This window comes from Alligator mississippiensis, chromosome 7, assembly GCF_030867095.1.
Source record: "Alligator mississippiensis isolate rAllMis1 chromosome 7, rAllMis1, whole genome shotgun sequence".
In the NCBI taxonomy this organism is placed as follows: domain Eukaryota; kingdom Metazoa; phylum Chordata; order Crocodylia; family Alligatoridae; genus Alligator; species Alligator mississippiensis.
The window spans coordinates 38,570,112-38,585,754 of record NC_081830.1 but is presented as its reverse complement, the minus strand read 5'-3'; the positions used below and the strand labels follow the sequence as shown (position 1 = coordinate 38,585,754).

Here is a 15,643-nt window from a genome sequence, read left to right as displayed (position 1 = left end):
GGTCACTGGAGGCAAGACAGCCCTAAAGTCTGCTGCAGCTACAGCTCAGGGAGGGACTGGAAACACCCAGGCATGACCAGTCATGAGTACAAGCATACATGAATCATCCTGAGACTAGGAAATCAGGCCTCTTATGGAAGCCAGACTGCTAAAGCAAAGGGAAACAAATTAAAAAGTTAAGTGCTGCATTTTCAGCAACTTCAATCAATTAAAAGGAATGTGGGACTGACATAGCCAGAATGGGAAGCATGTCACAGCTATATCAGAGAGATGTAGTGAGCCATGCTAGTCTAAAGCCATGCTAGTCTAAAGTCAAGTAGAAGGCAGGGTAGACTTGCACTTCACAGACTAACCAAAGTAGATTTTTTTTTTTTTTTTTTTTATATTACAGCCACAGTAGCTGATGAAATGAGCTTCAGCTCACAAAAACATATGCTATACATATCTACTTTGGTTAGTCTATAAGGTACAAATCTACCCCTGAGGCCAAACCTACACAGCCATGTGGAATGGTGGGACTGCACTGATGCAGGATAGAAGATGCACATCATTTGGAATAGACATTGTTTCAGGAGTAATTCTATCCAGCATCCACACACAGACTCTTGTCCATCACTGCCGTTATATCATCACATACATACTACCTTGGATTTATTATTACTTTCTAGTTACTTACCAAATTCTGTAGGACAATGCTTCTCAAACTATCTGATGTGACAGACCGGCAATTTTTTTTCCAGTGGGCCAGGGACCGGTGCCTGGTTCAGCCAGTGGCAGCAACTGCATGCAACAGCGCTACACAAACGCGCAACTGGCTGTTTCTTTCTCTTTCCTACCTCGCACGATGTGATGTCACCTGGAGTGTTGGAACGTACGAACTGTGGTGCTATGACATCAATGTTATGCTTCTGAAAATATATTTCTTTCTTTCCTGGCAACTCACTGCAGACCGGCAACCAGTGGCTCGTGGACCGGCACCAGTCCGCAGACCACCACTTTGAACAGCACTGCTGTAGGAAATAAAAGTACTGGTCCTTTCTGTGTTGTGGTTTATGAACTAACCCTACCTCTTGGAAAAAAATATGGTAACAAGAAATCTCATGGGATGGTAGCCAAGCTTAAGGAATATGGGGCAGGTTGTTTTATGCACCTGAAAGAAGTGCCTAACACTCTGTTCCCAAGAAGCATGGATGGCAGAGTGCACTCCTCAGCCCCCATTCCACTGATGCGATTAGGGACTTCAACTGCTTTATGACTTCCCCTGGCTCAGCACCTGCACTGCTCATCCAAGGTCTAGGAGAGATACTCCTGTTCCACAAAGCTACATTAAGACCTGGAAGTGGAGATATCTGATGACCTGAAATGAGTGTACTGTCAGAAGCATGACTGTTATAATCTCTGCTTATTGTATACTGTATATTGCATGAAGTCAGTGAATGAGAGAAGTGAGGTGGCAGTGGGCCTTGTGACCAACAATCAATGCTATCAAAAGCTATGAGTGCATGAGCAAGCAACAGACGTATGACCTAGATCAGAGATGTAGCATTTTACTAGAGCTGGCGTGAGCATGCTGGAATAGATTTTCATGCATGCCAAATCTACCCAGAGTGAAGTGCTACTGTTCCAACTATTAGCTATACTGGGTGCCTGTGGATTAAGACCTTAAGTACTGTAGAGTAGGCTTTTTTTAAGCATAAGCTGCATAAACTTTAGTCTTGGAGAGGAATTTTGTGGAGTTAATTGATGATTTATTGATGGACTCTTGACAAAAGGTCAAGAGTCCAAGTCAGCTTTATTAACAGGCACACAGTTCAGTTGCACTAAGAAGCCAGTTCCATACATGAGTAACTGCCAGGCTATAATGGTATGTAATTTACATATGGAGAATTAGTTTATTCTCCTGTTCTGGCTCAGGAGTTATGAGCTACAGAATGCACAGGAGGAAGGCAGATTATGGGGCAGTCTCACAGCTGCTAATGATATCCTGTGACATGCTACTGTTCAGAAAAAAGCAACACATGACGACTAGGTGCAGGACCTTATGGCTGGAACAAAGTTAGTTTGCTTTGTTCCGTGTATGATCTCTCATGAGATCCTCTGGAAGTTCAGCTCCTGCAGCCTCTCCTACTCTAAGCCTACCTTGGCACAGAAATGGTCACCAAAATTAGAAATAAACATTTGTGCCTATCAGTAGTACAGCCAGCCCTTGAAGTACCAATTAGCAACTTCTGTTCATTTCCAGCTTCAGTACCTTACCATTCCAAATGCCAGCACCAGGCACCTTGTAATAAAATAAGCCATTCTCCTCAAAAAGACAGAGGCTTTCTGTGGGGCAAGAAATTGGATTAAGTGGGGCATAGGAACAATGAACTGATAAAAAAAGGGAAGAGACAGGCTCTATTTGAAAAAACCCAACTCACAAATGACAGAGAAACTGATAAATTTGTGATGGCTAGTCTCAACAATCTGAGGACACTTGGACTGAAGATTGCAAATGAATCTCAGATTTCGTTGCTAAGTTAGAGTACTAGCCTGCCAAGAACTGAAGGAAAATTAGTTGCTAAAGAAACAAGTGAAAATTGGGAGAAAGGACTGTCAATTCAATTCCCTTCCACATATTTATTGCCAACAAACAAAAGGGAAGTAGGACTGTACAAAGACACAATTGCATCATCCACTGGCAACAGGGGTGGAATCAGAGCATTCTTCAATGAAATGATTCTTCTGCATTATGTAGAAAAACAGAACAAAGTGCATTTGCAGAGAGATGGGGGGAGCCTGGCGACATATGGATACAAGCTTAGGATACCTGTTGAGATAGATAAGCCTAGCATGCAATTTTATTACAGCAAGATTTTTCTTATTTTATTGTGCAATTCATTGGGTGTCCACTTTAAGTTTTTCCTGCCTGGCCATCATTTTGCACCTGGCTTCATAATGGACCAGCACCAGCTGCTGTTCACAATATGCCACGTATTGGCAGAAATCCCCAGAATGAGCCTAAAACCAAACATACAGGGGACAGCAGAGCTTAGTGCAGTTGAAACAGCTGGATGAAGGAGGGAATAGGCTGTTGCTGCTGGCACTATGACGACAGTGCCAGGAAACAGCGGGAACAGCAGGAAAGGACCTTACAGAGCCAGGAGGGAAGAAGTAGCTTTCACTCCTCACATGAACCTGAACTGATCTACTTAAACAGTGGTGATAATGTTCAAAAGCAGACAAAAACTAGGTCTCATGCATACAACTTCCTGGCTGCTTCCATTTCTTATTCTCACCCTTAGTTTCACCTAGGTTCATGGGAAGGGATGTTTCCTACTCCATCATATTCCTTGGGATAGTTCAGAAGGATCTGTGGCTCCATTTATGGGTGAAGTCTCAGAGCAGTCTATTTCATCTAAAGAACAAGCAGGCTTTCTTCCCTGACCCAGTCTTCGTTACAGGTTTTCCGGTCTTTTGTTTTTTCCCCACCACTACTTGCTAGACTCAGCAATAAACCTGCTCCAAGTTTTTCTGATACCTGTTCTTACTCAACTGTATTTCTCACAGCAAAGCTACAGCTGGTATCACAAGTATCCAAGCACATGCTTTGAGTCAACAAGTTGATTTACAAGCATGCTACTGATTTCAAGATACAATGTCCACTCCAGCAAAACTGTGCTCAGTGGCTAACACGATGCTGAGAGAAGGAGGTCTGCAGAGCTATTTGCTTAGGTGAGGGGATCCAGAAACCTGACCTCTTGAGTTAGTAGACATTCAAAACAGGCCAATAAGAAGGCCACTTACACAGCTGAGGTTAATCCAGCACTTGCTTGAGGAGACTGTCATCTGAAGCACAACTTTTATTTTCCTTGAGAAAAATCTTTTCCTCTAAATCATGGCAGGAACACTTGTTCAGCACTGGGAACAATATTCAAATATCAGGTGCACTAGATGTGGTGCTGGGAATTCGACATGGCACTTATCTATGGAAAGCCTCAAAGCCAGAGAAGAATAGACAGAAGCATTTACATTTTCTACCCTCACATAAAAAGAGCCTTTATCATGTTGGCTTCCTTCTACCACACTAGGTTTCTTTAACTGCATATTTGAGAAAGACTTTTCCTCCCTGCAATAAGAGGGACCAACACCACTGCTGAAATATCAGTCATAGCCACAGGAACATTCTGAGATATTACATTATAAAACTAGTTGGCTGCTAATGAATAGAATATCAGCAAGGAAGTTTTCACAGCGATGTGGATGGTGAATATGCTAAAGCACTTAGATGGGTGTTTATGAACAAGTTGTTCAACTTGTTTATTATAGCAACTTGCTATGATGAACAAGTTGCTCTTGTCCTGTATTAAATGAAAGACTAGGGCTCCTTGGTACTACCACAGCACACGATGAATAATTTTCAGAAGGCAAGAACTCCGCTAGATGTGCTGGGACACATACCACAATATGGCTCTGACAGCTGCTGCTTTCCTCATCTGTACTGATCTCTTTTCATGCCTTTTGCCAGTCTAACAACAAACAAGTGTCTGCACTTTGGTCTCAAACCTCTTCCCACTTGGCATATAGCACTTCCAAGCATTCAGCTGCTGCCTGTTCTTTTATACACCCTCTTGTTCAGTGGCTGCTAGAACTGCCCTGGCACTTTATTTGAAAGTTCCTCATCCAAAGAGCAAAGGGTTCAGTCATTTGGTTGTGATGACAGAAATCCCCTTTGATAAGCAGGTGGGCAGAGCAAGACTGTTATTCAGTAGAAAGAGCACCATCTCTTTTAGAAACAAAACTCTTAGGAACCTGCTCTCAGCCTGCATTAGATCCACCTAGGAAAGCCTTCTCAGTGGGATGTTGATAGGACAATCATCATAGGCTTTTGAAGATACAAAAGACTGTATCCCTTGTGTACTCAACATCCCCATTTTTTTTTATGCATTGCAGATTCCTGTAGCAATTAAATGCAAATGCTTTACAAAAGTTTTTGAAGACCAGGAGAAAGATGAAACCAGAAATTCTGGTGACTGGTACAGGAGAAGATAGGTTTCTTGCAACTTATGCCAAGGGCAAGACAATAGGTTACAGGAGCCAGGATGCTACCGAGATTGGATATAGACCAGGAGTGCAGCTCTTCTATTTCTTTATAGACCAGAGACAAATTTCCTGGTTTCCCCTAATTCATTTGCTCCACCGCACCTACCTTGCATCCGTCACCACATTAAGAAGTGGCACTAGATGCATTGGGGGCGGGGGGAGGAAAAGAACTTCTCCTGAGCCAACATCAACTACCCAAATCATTAGGTTTCCATTTGTCATCATGACCCCCACTGAGCTCAGGACGATTGGCAACTACCTGATACAGACAACCGTAGACAGAAATTAGCAAGCTTGCACATCCTGCAAAGGTTTCAGAGAGATTCCACTCACCCCGCCCCTGCCAGCCGAGTCCTTTCTTTGCATCTTAAAAGGGAGCCAGTACTAGCATCTCAGTCTCATCATAGTAGTTTAAGAGAATGTCAACATTGCATCATGCATTGCAAAAACTAGACAAACTGGTGTCACTTGAGCCTTAATTACATTATTCTCTGCCCTTCCCATCTTCAGTGGAGCAGTAGCAGTACTATAAAATACGTATTTTCTTAGGGTAGACAGGGTTCTTGGAATACTACCTACATAAGGCTACATCTAAGACCATTTTAAAATGGAAGCCAATGGAGAAAATAACTATCTGTTTGCTTAGTGAACCAGGTTACATTCACACCAAGAGCACACAAACTGTTATTCAACAGTACCTTACTCTTACTTCATACAAGAAAGTTTGCCTGCTTCTCTTCGCATCTTATTATATCTCCACAGCTGCAAGTCACATGGAAGCATTTCAAATGTATGTGCCTTGGTCATATTAAAAAGAAGATCTGGAAGAACCCAATTTAGAGATGGGACCTAGAAGCAGCAGGCTACCAGATTCTCATTCCTTTTCTTAAAATAGTTTGCTTCTTTGCTGACCCCTACCTCACGGAAGCTGAGCTTGCCATCGAAGTCTTCATCCACTTCTTTAATCATGTTCTTCAAGCCCAGGTGCGTCTGAGGGGCTCCCAGCTTCTCCATCATCAGTTTCAGCTCCATTAAGTCTATGTAACCATCCTTTCCAGAGTCATACCTGAAAGGAGAGAAAGGTAAAAACAAAAAAAACCAAAACAAAACAAAAAAAACCCCTCAGTTGGTCACTGTTATGATATATTCACCACACAATTAGGGAATTCAAAGCTTAAGTTTTTTAAGCTAAGTAAGGCTGTCTGGTAGGTTAATAACAGTAGGCAGTATAGTATTATAGGTTTCTCCAGAGACTATGGAAGGAAATGTGGGTGCATAAACAGAAGCACCTGGGCTCAGAGAGGTGAGAAACTGACTGTCATAGTCTTCTAAGTTTAGGGTAGTGGCATCCAGCCTTTGGAGTAAGACTCTTTGGAGAAGACAGACAGAGAAAATGCACAGGGGGAACTCGGGCACAACACACTGCCTGAAATATTAAGGAAGGGAGCGCAAAGGAATTTATGCCATCAAAATGGACTTTATGCCCTTGCCCATTTGTTTTGCAGAAAGGCACATAAGTTTTAGGCACTTTGCACATCCATAGATGTAGTTCTGAGAATGTGACAAGGGTGTGCAACATGCAGTTTTCAAGCTGAATGAGGCCTGTCAAGGATAACGGCCTACCAGTAGCTGACCATTATTCTTAATTAAGCCAGTTCATTAAATGAAAAAGAAACTGAAAGGTAAAAGTGAATCTCATACCCTTGTTGCACTGTGAATCTTTACTCTGTGCACATGCCTGCACAGATTAAGGAGGATATGTTGAGGACTTGTATCCAATCAGATCAGATTCCACTAGTGGCAGCCCTCCACTGGAAAGTGTACCTTGTAAGTGGCCCTCAAAGTTGGAGTTGTACATGGCATAAGTTAGGGGTTCATATTTACACACACACACACACACACACATACACACTCTCTCTCTACAGTATATCACATGCTGGAGAACTACCCATTGCACCTTAAAGGATCTGTTCCAAAGTCTTTCATGCTACCTTAGAGAGACACAAGATTCTTAGACCCAGCAGATCCCCATGCAGGAGATGGTAGCCTGCTTTTGTTTAAGACTTTTTTCTTTAAACACATGCCTTAAAAGGGAACCATTGGCTCAGTGCCTCCAAATTAACAGAACTGCAGGCAGTGAAAAGTCAGGCCTAGTGGGGGCTGTACCTCAAGGCCTGTACCTGGGTAAGGAAGAATTGGGCAAGTTTGCTTCAAGAAAAAGTGACCTCTAGAAACCCAAGAGTTGGGGGGGGCCACTCAAGAGAGACTGGGAGGGAAGTAAGGCTCCCTCGTAGGGGCCCACCAGGAAGCTTTAGGCATGAGGAAGCTTCACCAGATTTGCAACTTATGGAAACAAAGGAACACTTCAGGAATGTAAAAATGGCAGCCTGTTGCAGGGTGTCTGGCGAGTTAAATAAGATGTATGGAGGAATTACTGACTTTCCAAAGGTCTGTGATAAATGGACTAAAGGTGGGACTGAGAGAGATAAAGGAAAACAAAGTACCTCTTGTTAGATCAGATACAGACTGCTGCAGGCTGGACAGTTACTTCCCTAATCAGATTTTAAAAAACAAACAAGTTTCATAAGAAACAGCAGTTTTGCTGACAGAATAACATCAGATCTCAATGCAGAATGAACCAATAAGAGTCTTAGTCCAAAACACTACCTCTTGCGTTAGTCTGATCTGGTCTTTCAGGAAAAAAAGGAAGTTATTTGGTGCTCAAGTGGCATGGTTCATGCCAATCCTGTCTTACAGGCATGCCCCTTCCTGCTTTAATACGTTTCATTTACTTGTACTCTTACTGTTCTATTAAAAAGGTAGTGTTGAAGTCATGTGGTAGCTGCGATAGTCCAGGAAATGCAAGTGAGTCAAGGATGTTTGTGGTTGTTATCCTTTATATGCATATACAGTTGGTCCAATAAGATATCACCAACAAACATTCTTGCTTCTGTTCTTTAAAAGCCACTTCCCTCAGTTCATACTTCTTGTATTCACTACGTCATTAAACAAAAGATTAAAATATCAGAGATTTCAGTATAAGACAAGGAAAAAGCACAAGTCTGGGCCTGAACACCCATCATACCTGGTTTTCTGAAAGTATAAAGGAACACTAACATTTGCTAGAGCCTTCCAATTTTCAAATACACCAGAGGATCAATGGATCAGCGTGCACCTTATCTCAGTTCCCCACCTGTGTTCTCTTTCTTATACCCACAGAGTTGTGTTTGCTCAAGGAAGGGGGAGTGGAAGCCCATTGTAATAAAGGCAATTAAGAGTAGCAAGAAGTGAATTGGAGCAAGGAAAGCACAGAAAAGCACTTAATGGTGAATGAGCAAGGAAGGGAACTCTGCCAGTTGTAGAAGAGGTTGGCAAAGGCACAGTTGTCAGTCTGGAGCGCGATTCTGTTTGTGATAAACTACCACAGAAAGAGACAGGAGCTGGGCAAGCTTGAGTGGAAGGAAGGGGCAGAAATCTGACTGGATGCAAGCAGCTCTGCTGTACAATCTCTGTCTTCCACGCTTCCCCCAATGATCATTTCCTGTTCCACCCTCACATTGTTGCCTCCCCCTCAATCATTTCAGAATTCCTACAAAATTAAGCACATTTCATGACTTCAGAAAGGAAATCCTAGTCACACCTTTTAAGCTCTCTCTTTTGGTGGGAGCCAATCAAATCTCTCCACCCTTCACCTTTCACTCACTATTAGTTATGTTCCAAAGGAAAAAAAATCCACATCCATTGCTCTCCTAGACTTTAGGAGCCACACAACGGCAGTTGCCTTGGGAAAACCACAATGTGATTTAAAAGCTCGAAGGTCATAAAAGACGCTGCACTAGAAGGGAGCATAAACTAAGCTGCTATTCTTACAATAACTGTGGAGAGCAGGGATATAAATGAGATTTTTTTCCACCACCCCTCCATTTTTTCTAAGCATGAAAACACAGGCAGAAATGGAAAGTACAGTGAACGGTGCATCTTTTCCGATGGATCACGATGGCTTCAGAACTTGCCAGAAGAGGACATGGGATTCTTCCCTTCCTTTACCATCGCTCCTGGACAGCGTCCCCTCCTCAAAAACCCACAACTCATGTTTAGGTCCACTAGGATTAGAGTAAATTAACAAAAAAAACCCTCTCCACTTCCCCACCCCCCACCCAACAACTAATAAGTTAGGATGTTGCACATTCTACCCAGTCTCCAGACCATTTTAAAATAGCCCATGTTCTAGGTTACACATATAAACAGGCATATGTAAGGAAGATGCATTTTTGGTTATCAGAACAAACTACGAAGCAGGTACTAATGCAACATTAGAATTAGAAAGCACAGTGGCAGATGACAATGAATACATTGGAAGCAAAACTTCCAACATTGAAGAAAGACTTGTATTGAAATAAAAGAAAACAAACTGATTCCTGAAGTCCTTCTACATGCACTTCACCTTAAAGGTTGTATGAGCTTTGTAGACCAGTGTAAAATTACAAATAGAATTGGGAATGGAAAGATGTGCAGCTACTCCAAGGTAGCTGGACAATGCAGGAGGACAGGTAAAAGCCTACTGCATGTTAGCAAACAGCCACATGGGACAGACAGACCAAACTTAAACAAGAACTTATGTGAGTAGAGTTTTACATCAATTTTTCCACGGATAACTCTTTACTAGTTTAGGTGACATTCCTCTAATTTAGGGGGTTTGCATGATCTGTTTGCTACTCATTTTTACACAGGTATATTGCTGATTACACTAGTACAAATACAGTATCTGGCATAGGGCCTAGATGAATAGTTCTCTCCCATGCTACCAGTCCTCGCATTCATTTGTGTTTAAGTGTCACAAAACCTGACAGACATGGTAACAATTACACATAAAATACAACTGTTGTTTAAAATGCAGGGAAAGGAAGAGCTTTGAGTAGCAAAGGAACTGGCATTTCTCTGCAGCTAGTAGAGGAGCATAATTCCTCTCCCCACTTCCCAGGTACCCAGTACTGCCTCCACATGCCTGAAGCTCATACTGAAGTAGAAGTGGAATTAAGTCCCTCCCCTCACTTTGCCTTTTAAAGTGTGTCAGAGAAGCCAGTGCTGAAACAGAGAAAACATGCCTAAAGTTCTTCCACTCAGGCATGATGCTTTGTGCCTGCCATATTCAGACTCCCTGAAATGCACAGGATGATTTTAATCCTCAAGCAACTGCATTAGCCATTAGCAAATCCATCTACCGTTGGGCAATATTCAAGACTGCAGAAGCCATCCTACTAGGCATGTGAATCTCATGAGAGAGATGTGGCATTTTTACATATGCCCCAGGGATGGGGTGGGGCAGCGCTTTAATTCGAGTGCCTGGAGCATCTTGTGCATCAGCATCCCGTTTCAAAATGGCGTTGGGAGTATTTTATCTAAAGCTTGAATGAGCTTTAGTTAAAGCGTCCCGGCTGCCATTTTGAAGCCTAGGGACAGTGATACATGAGAGTGGAGGCTGGCTGGAATGCATTAATTACCATGCTCCAGCAGATTAATCAAGTCTGCTCAGATGCAATTACAGAGCATCAGAGCAGCCTCTGGGCCTGTGTTCAGGCACCCATAATGACCAGAAGTCCTAGGTGCTAACTAGAAAAATGCCATGAGGTTAAAGACACTACCACTGCTGAACCTTTTAACTGAAGTCCATTAGATTGAGAAGTGCACCTCTGGCAAAGGGCAATAAAAGCAGGACAGTGTCAGTATTCTTGACACGTTCACCAACAGTACTCCAAACACTGGTTGCAATTCCCTAATCCAGTGGAACTCAGTCCTGGCTGCACAAAAGGCACAAGAGCTGTCTGTTAACCAGAAGGCCATGCCATATGCACTGCTAGGTGAATAGAGGCAGTGCAAAAGAACAAACCAAGGGCCAAAATGCAGGGAAAATTTCCAATATAGTGGCACTGGTTCATGGCCTTACAGATGAACTTTATTGCATACACGCACATTAACAACCCCCTCCTGGAAAGCGGTTACTTCAAAGGCTGTAAACTGAAGATCCACTTGCAAGTTAGGAGTTGCCATCTCACTAACACTGCACTGAGGGGTTACCTAGCTGGCCATGAGTATACCCTCACCTCAGCACCACATTATTTTGTTAGAAACCCAGCAAACAAAAAGGCCAGCTGTAGCAAAGAATATAAAATTCAGCCAGTTATTCCAGGATGCACTGAATCGAGTCTGTCACACAGCTACCACTGCTGCTCTACTTCAACCCTCCTTACAGTGCTGAGGCAGCCTGGCAGCAGAAGAGATGGCCCTGAATGGGTTAACCAACTGTACTTGGGTCCTGGAGCCATCAGGCACAATTTCATGACTCTGTCATTCCAGCAAGCAGGCAGCACAAAGCCAGGATTGTAAGAAAGTGGGTCTTGTCAGCAGTGGGTCGAGATGGCAAAGCAACACACTGTCCCCATTGCACAATAGGTGTTCAGTGTGCAGAGCTAGATCCAGCCTTCAAAACAGGGCTTTCCAAAACAGTTTAACCTCTGGGCTTTTTGTAACCACTCTGCTTTCAATCCACTCTTATTTCACTAAGAGCTAGGCAGGGGATAAAACAACCCAGGAATACAATCTGGGGAAAGTTCCTACTTACAGTCCTCTCAGATCCAGCTCTGAAACACAGGGATAGTCATGAAATGTACTATTCATGTAGAGTCCATTTGATGGCTGGCAATATACCCATCCCCAAAAGAGTGGGTAGGGGTAGCCAGCAAGAAAAAAGGCTTGTCCTTTCAGATTAGAAGTCTCAGTAGAGATTGAAAGCTGCACCTTGTGATTCCTGAACTAAAAGATTCCCACGAAAAGAGTTTCAAGTTCTAGGTAAAGTCACTCGGGTAGCAGACAGCCATACAGCCAGGCTATTGACCGGGGGAATGCATTTATAGGGCTTAAGTTCATGCATCCTCACATTCCACTGAGGTTTGTTAGGTTGTGATTAGCCTGTGGGCACAAGTACTTCAAGCACTAGCAGGGAATGCATCCCACACAGCAAATAGCTGCATTTCTACTCAGATTGTTGAAATGTCTCTTTGCAAGTGGTAGTTATTACAGACCCATGCACTCCTTGGCCCAGCAGCAAAACCATAGCCTTTGTGACCACACCCTTCTAGGGGCTCCTGTTAAGTTCCTTCTATATACCAATGTATACTCTTACCTGTTTTACTGCACCTTGAGCAGTAAAGCAAGGGAGGAAGCCAGTCACTCTAGTGGCATATTGAAGAGCAGAGTTAGAAGAGCAAGGGGGAAGGGGGTGGGGGGAGGAGAAACAGGGACTAGGGCAGGGGTTGGCAATTATTTCAGGCAGATGGCCACTTACTGAGTTTTGGCAAGCCATTGAGGGCCGCATGACAGGCAACCTGGGACAGATTAATATTAATTTTCTAAATTTTTTAGGAGCCCTGCAGGCCGGATAGAACAGCCTGGCGGGCCGCATCCAGCCCATGGGCCACATTCTGCCCATCCCTGGGCTGGGGCACCTTTGAGATAATTGGATTTAACTGGAAATATTGGGGGCCTATCCACCCATCAGCCAAGTACCTGTACTCCTTCAAGTCTACACAAGATGGTTAAGGTAGGGTCTCATGACAACCTCTACTAAAGTAAGTGCTATTTTGGAAGGGAAAGGATGTCACAAGGGCCAATATTTAAGACTTAAACTGTCAGAGGTATTCATTATAGTGCATGTCTTTTGTTGATCATTGCTGAGTTTTTTCTGCAGTGCAGATGTAGGCTAAAGACAGAGAATAAAATTCTAGTCTCAAATTCCTCTCTTTGCACCACCATTTATCCAAGCAGAAGATGGTGCCAAGGTGAGCTGTAAGTCTAAAAGACTCCAAGCCTTTTGGTACTAATCCAGAGAGAAGAAAGTATACAATGGTTAAGGCAGTCCTCACATTGTTAGAACACAAGACTAATTAGGTCACATTGTAATTAGTCTCAGCTGCAGACTCCACGGTCCCTCTGCAACAGGAACATTACAATAGATTTTGCAGTCCCCAGAGGCCTTGTCTATGCTAAACCTGTCCCTTAAAAGGTCCACAATGACATAGCCTACCAGCACTACCCTGGGCATGGCACTGGGAAGTTGCAGGCCCTTAGGCGCTACATGCTTTAGATCTGCAGTGAGGAGCACTTTCACTGATGCCATTAGAAAATTTTAAGAGAAAGATTCTTGAATCCTGGCATTGACCCCTCAGGGACTGTGTGGAAAAAGGGAAGATCAGTTCAATTCAGATTTCCTCCAGAGAAAACAACCCGAACAGAGTTGATCCAGAGCAGGCACATGGCAAACAACTTTATGTACCATGCGCCTTGTAAAAAGGGATCAAGGTTATTTTTACCCTCTGGTAGCAAGTGTAACAGGTCAGTCTTTGAACCTTAGCTGTTTTGTGAACCTGTCCTACAGGGAAGGCAAGTGTCTTTCCAAGAGGATAAAGCAGCACTAACTGAACAGAGGTACTCTGAAGATTAAGTTTAACTTTGGGTTATATCCTGGGAGTTACAAAAATGCATCAACAAGTGCAAGTATTTTGTCCATAGGGTTAAGTCCTCCATATTGAAAAGCCTGCTGCCCATAAACAAGTTTGTTTGCATACAAAAACACAAGGCGTTATATACACTAACTATGCTTAATGCAGTATTCAGACTGCAGCTAATTTAGCTCACATTTCAGGAAAGAGTTGTCCTTGGTAGAGTACTACATCTAGGAGAGATTTCAGCTCAAGAAGGATATTTGAGAGCTCACTCAAGGAGCACAGGCTTGACAGCCATTCAATTCCAATCTTCTATTATAACCAAGGAGATCTACTTCCTGGCATGTCAGATCTCAACTCAAGCTAAGGATATACCACAGGTATATTTGTCTTCTACAGTCTTTTTAAAGAGAGCTGCTTCCTTTCACAGTTTAGAAGGAAGTTTTCTCTTTAATTTGCCCAGTCTGTCCTCATTTTTCAATAATGAACTCAAAGCAGCTTAACCTAGACATCTCCTCAACAGCTTCAATATTTAAAAACCTCCCAAACATGGAAGCTGAGGGGGAGGGAAAGGGAGTTATTTTGCAAAAATCTCCTTGTAGATCCCCTTCTTGGCACTTCCGGGTCTTTCACAGCCAGAGCTCTCTAGCCAGCACAAGTCAGGTCTTGAAGACGCTTCCAAGAACTTACTTTTACCTACACTCTAGTTCAGGGGTGGGCAAAATGCGGCCCGTGGGCCAGATGCGGCCTGCCAGGCCATTCTATCCGGCCCGCAAGGTCCCTAAAAAATTTAGAAAGTGACTATTTTTCTGCCCTTGGCTACCTGCTAGATGGCTTGCCAAAACTCAGTAAGTGGCCCTCTACCCGAAATAATTGCCCACCCCTGCTCCATTTAAATGAGCAAAATGAAGAATTGCCAGAGATAGAGACAAAACCTACGGTTGGGTGCAAATTCCATACAAAACAAACAAGCAGAGGGGCATGCATCATGTTTGCAGAGCATATACAAGAGTTAAATGATTCCAGAATGAAGACGTTTCTTATTGACATCAACAGAACTGGTTTGGACACTATTCTAGAGGAACCAGCTTTAACAGAAATTGTGCCGATATGGGCTGATGAGAGGGCATAACTGCGGGTGTCATCAGTGATTCAGCACAGCCAGGAGGGACCTGAAGATTTCATTTAGTTGCAGAAGATTCAGCTTCCTAGTGCAGCTGAGATTTAAGTCTATATTACAGAATCAACATCTCTACCACACTTAATTAGGGACCTTTTTCAGCATAAAAGCATATTAAGTAGCCTGGTACTTGCCTGCTGCACAGATATTGAAGACAGGAGTAGAACAGCTATGGTAATATAGATTTTAAAAAGGAAATTAGGCTCATGAAAAAAATATTATATGAAGAGATGAAAAGAATGGGATTGCTTACCTCAGAAAGGCATTAATGAGGGGATGGGATAGAAGTACACAGATAACGAATGTTCTAAAAGGAAGAGAGATCAAGAACTGCTGTTCTCCCCGTCTCACAAAACAAGAACAAGGGGTCATTCAATGACACCAGAAAGTTACTAATTCAAAGCTGATAAAAGGAAACTTTCATACATGTTGATCAGCAGGAATCCTCACTTTCCCTGATAAAAAATTGCAAGTTCTCTGATAAAATCCCCAAAATCCATGATGAAAATGAAAGGCTCCTCACTCCCCACCACAGCCTCCCTGGCCCTACTGGTGTACCTCACTCCCCACCATACTTCCCAACCTGGCTGGTGCCCCTTGTTCCCCCCCAGCACCATCCAGCCCTGCCAGAGGGGCCCCCCAGCTACCAGGGCTATGGGGTCAGGGACCTGGGTCTACAGCCCCCTGCCCTTGGCAGGACAGCACAGAGTCCTGCTGCAGGCTTGGGCAGCACAGGGTGGCTCTCCACCGCTGAGCACACTCCTGGGAGGTACCAATGCCCTCCAAACCAGCATGCAGGGCAGGCATAAGCTGTTTGCTGCGGGCTCCCCACCCTGCTGCCCTCCCTGGGGCCTCTGTAGCCTGGTGGGCACAACCTGGCACT

General features: G+C 43.5%; 1 protein-coding gene across 1 annotated transcript in view; it reads right to left on the bottom strand.

Annotated features, from left to right (window-relative positions):
- The window catches only part of EFHD1 (EF-hand domain family member D1), a 30,974-nt gene that overhangs the window by 6,259 nt on the left and 9,072 nt on the right, over positions 1-15,643 (bottom strand). Inside the window, exon 2 of the mRNA XM_006261806.3 lies at positions 6,001-6,148. Coding sequence (XP_006261868.1) covers positions 6,001-6,148 — 148 coding nt within the window. The remainder of the gene's footprint in view (positions 1-6,000; positions 6,149-15,643) is intronic.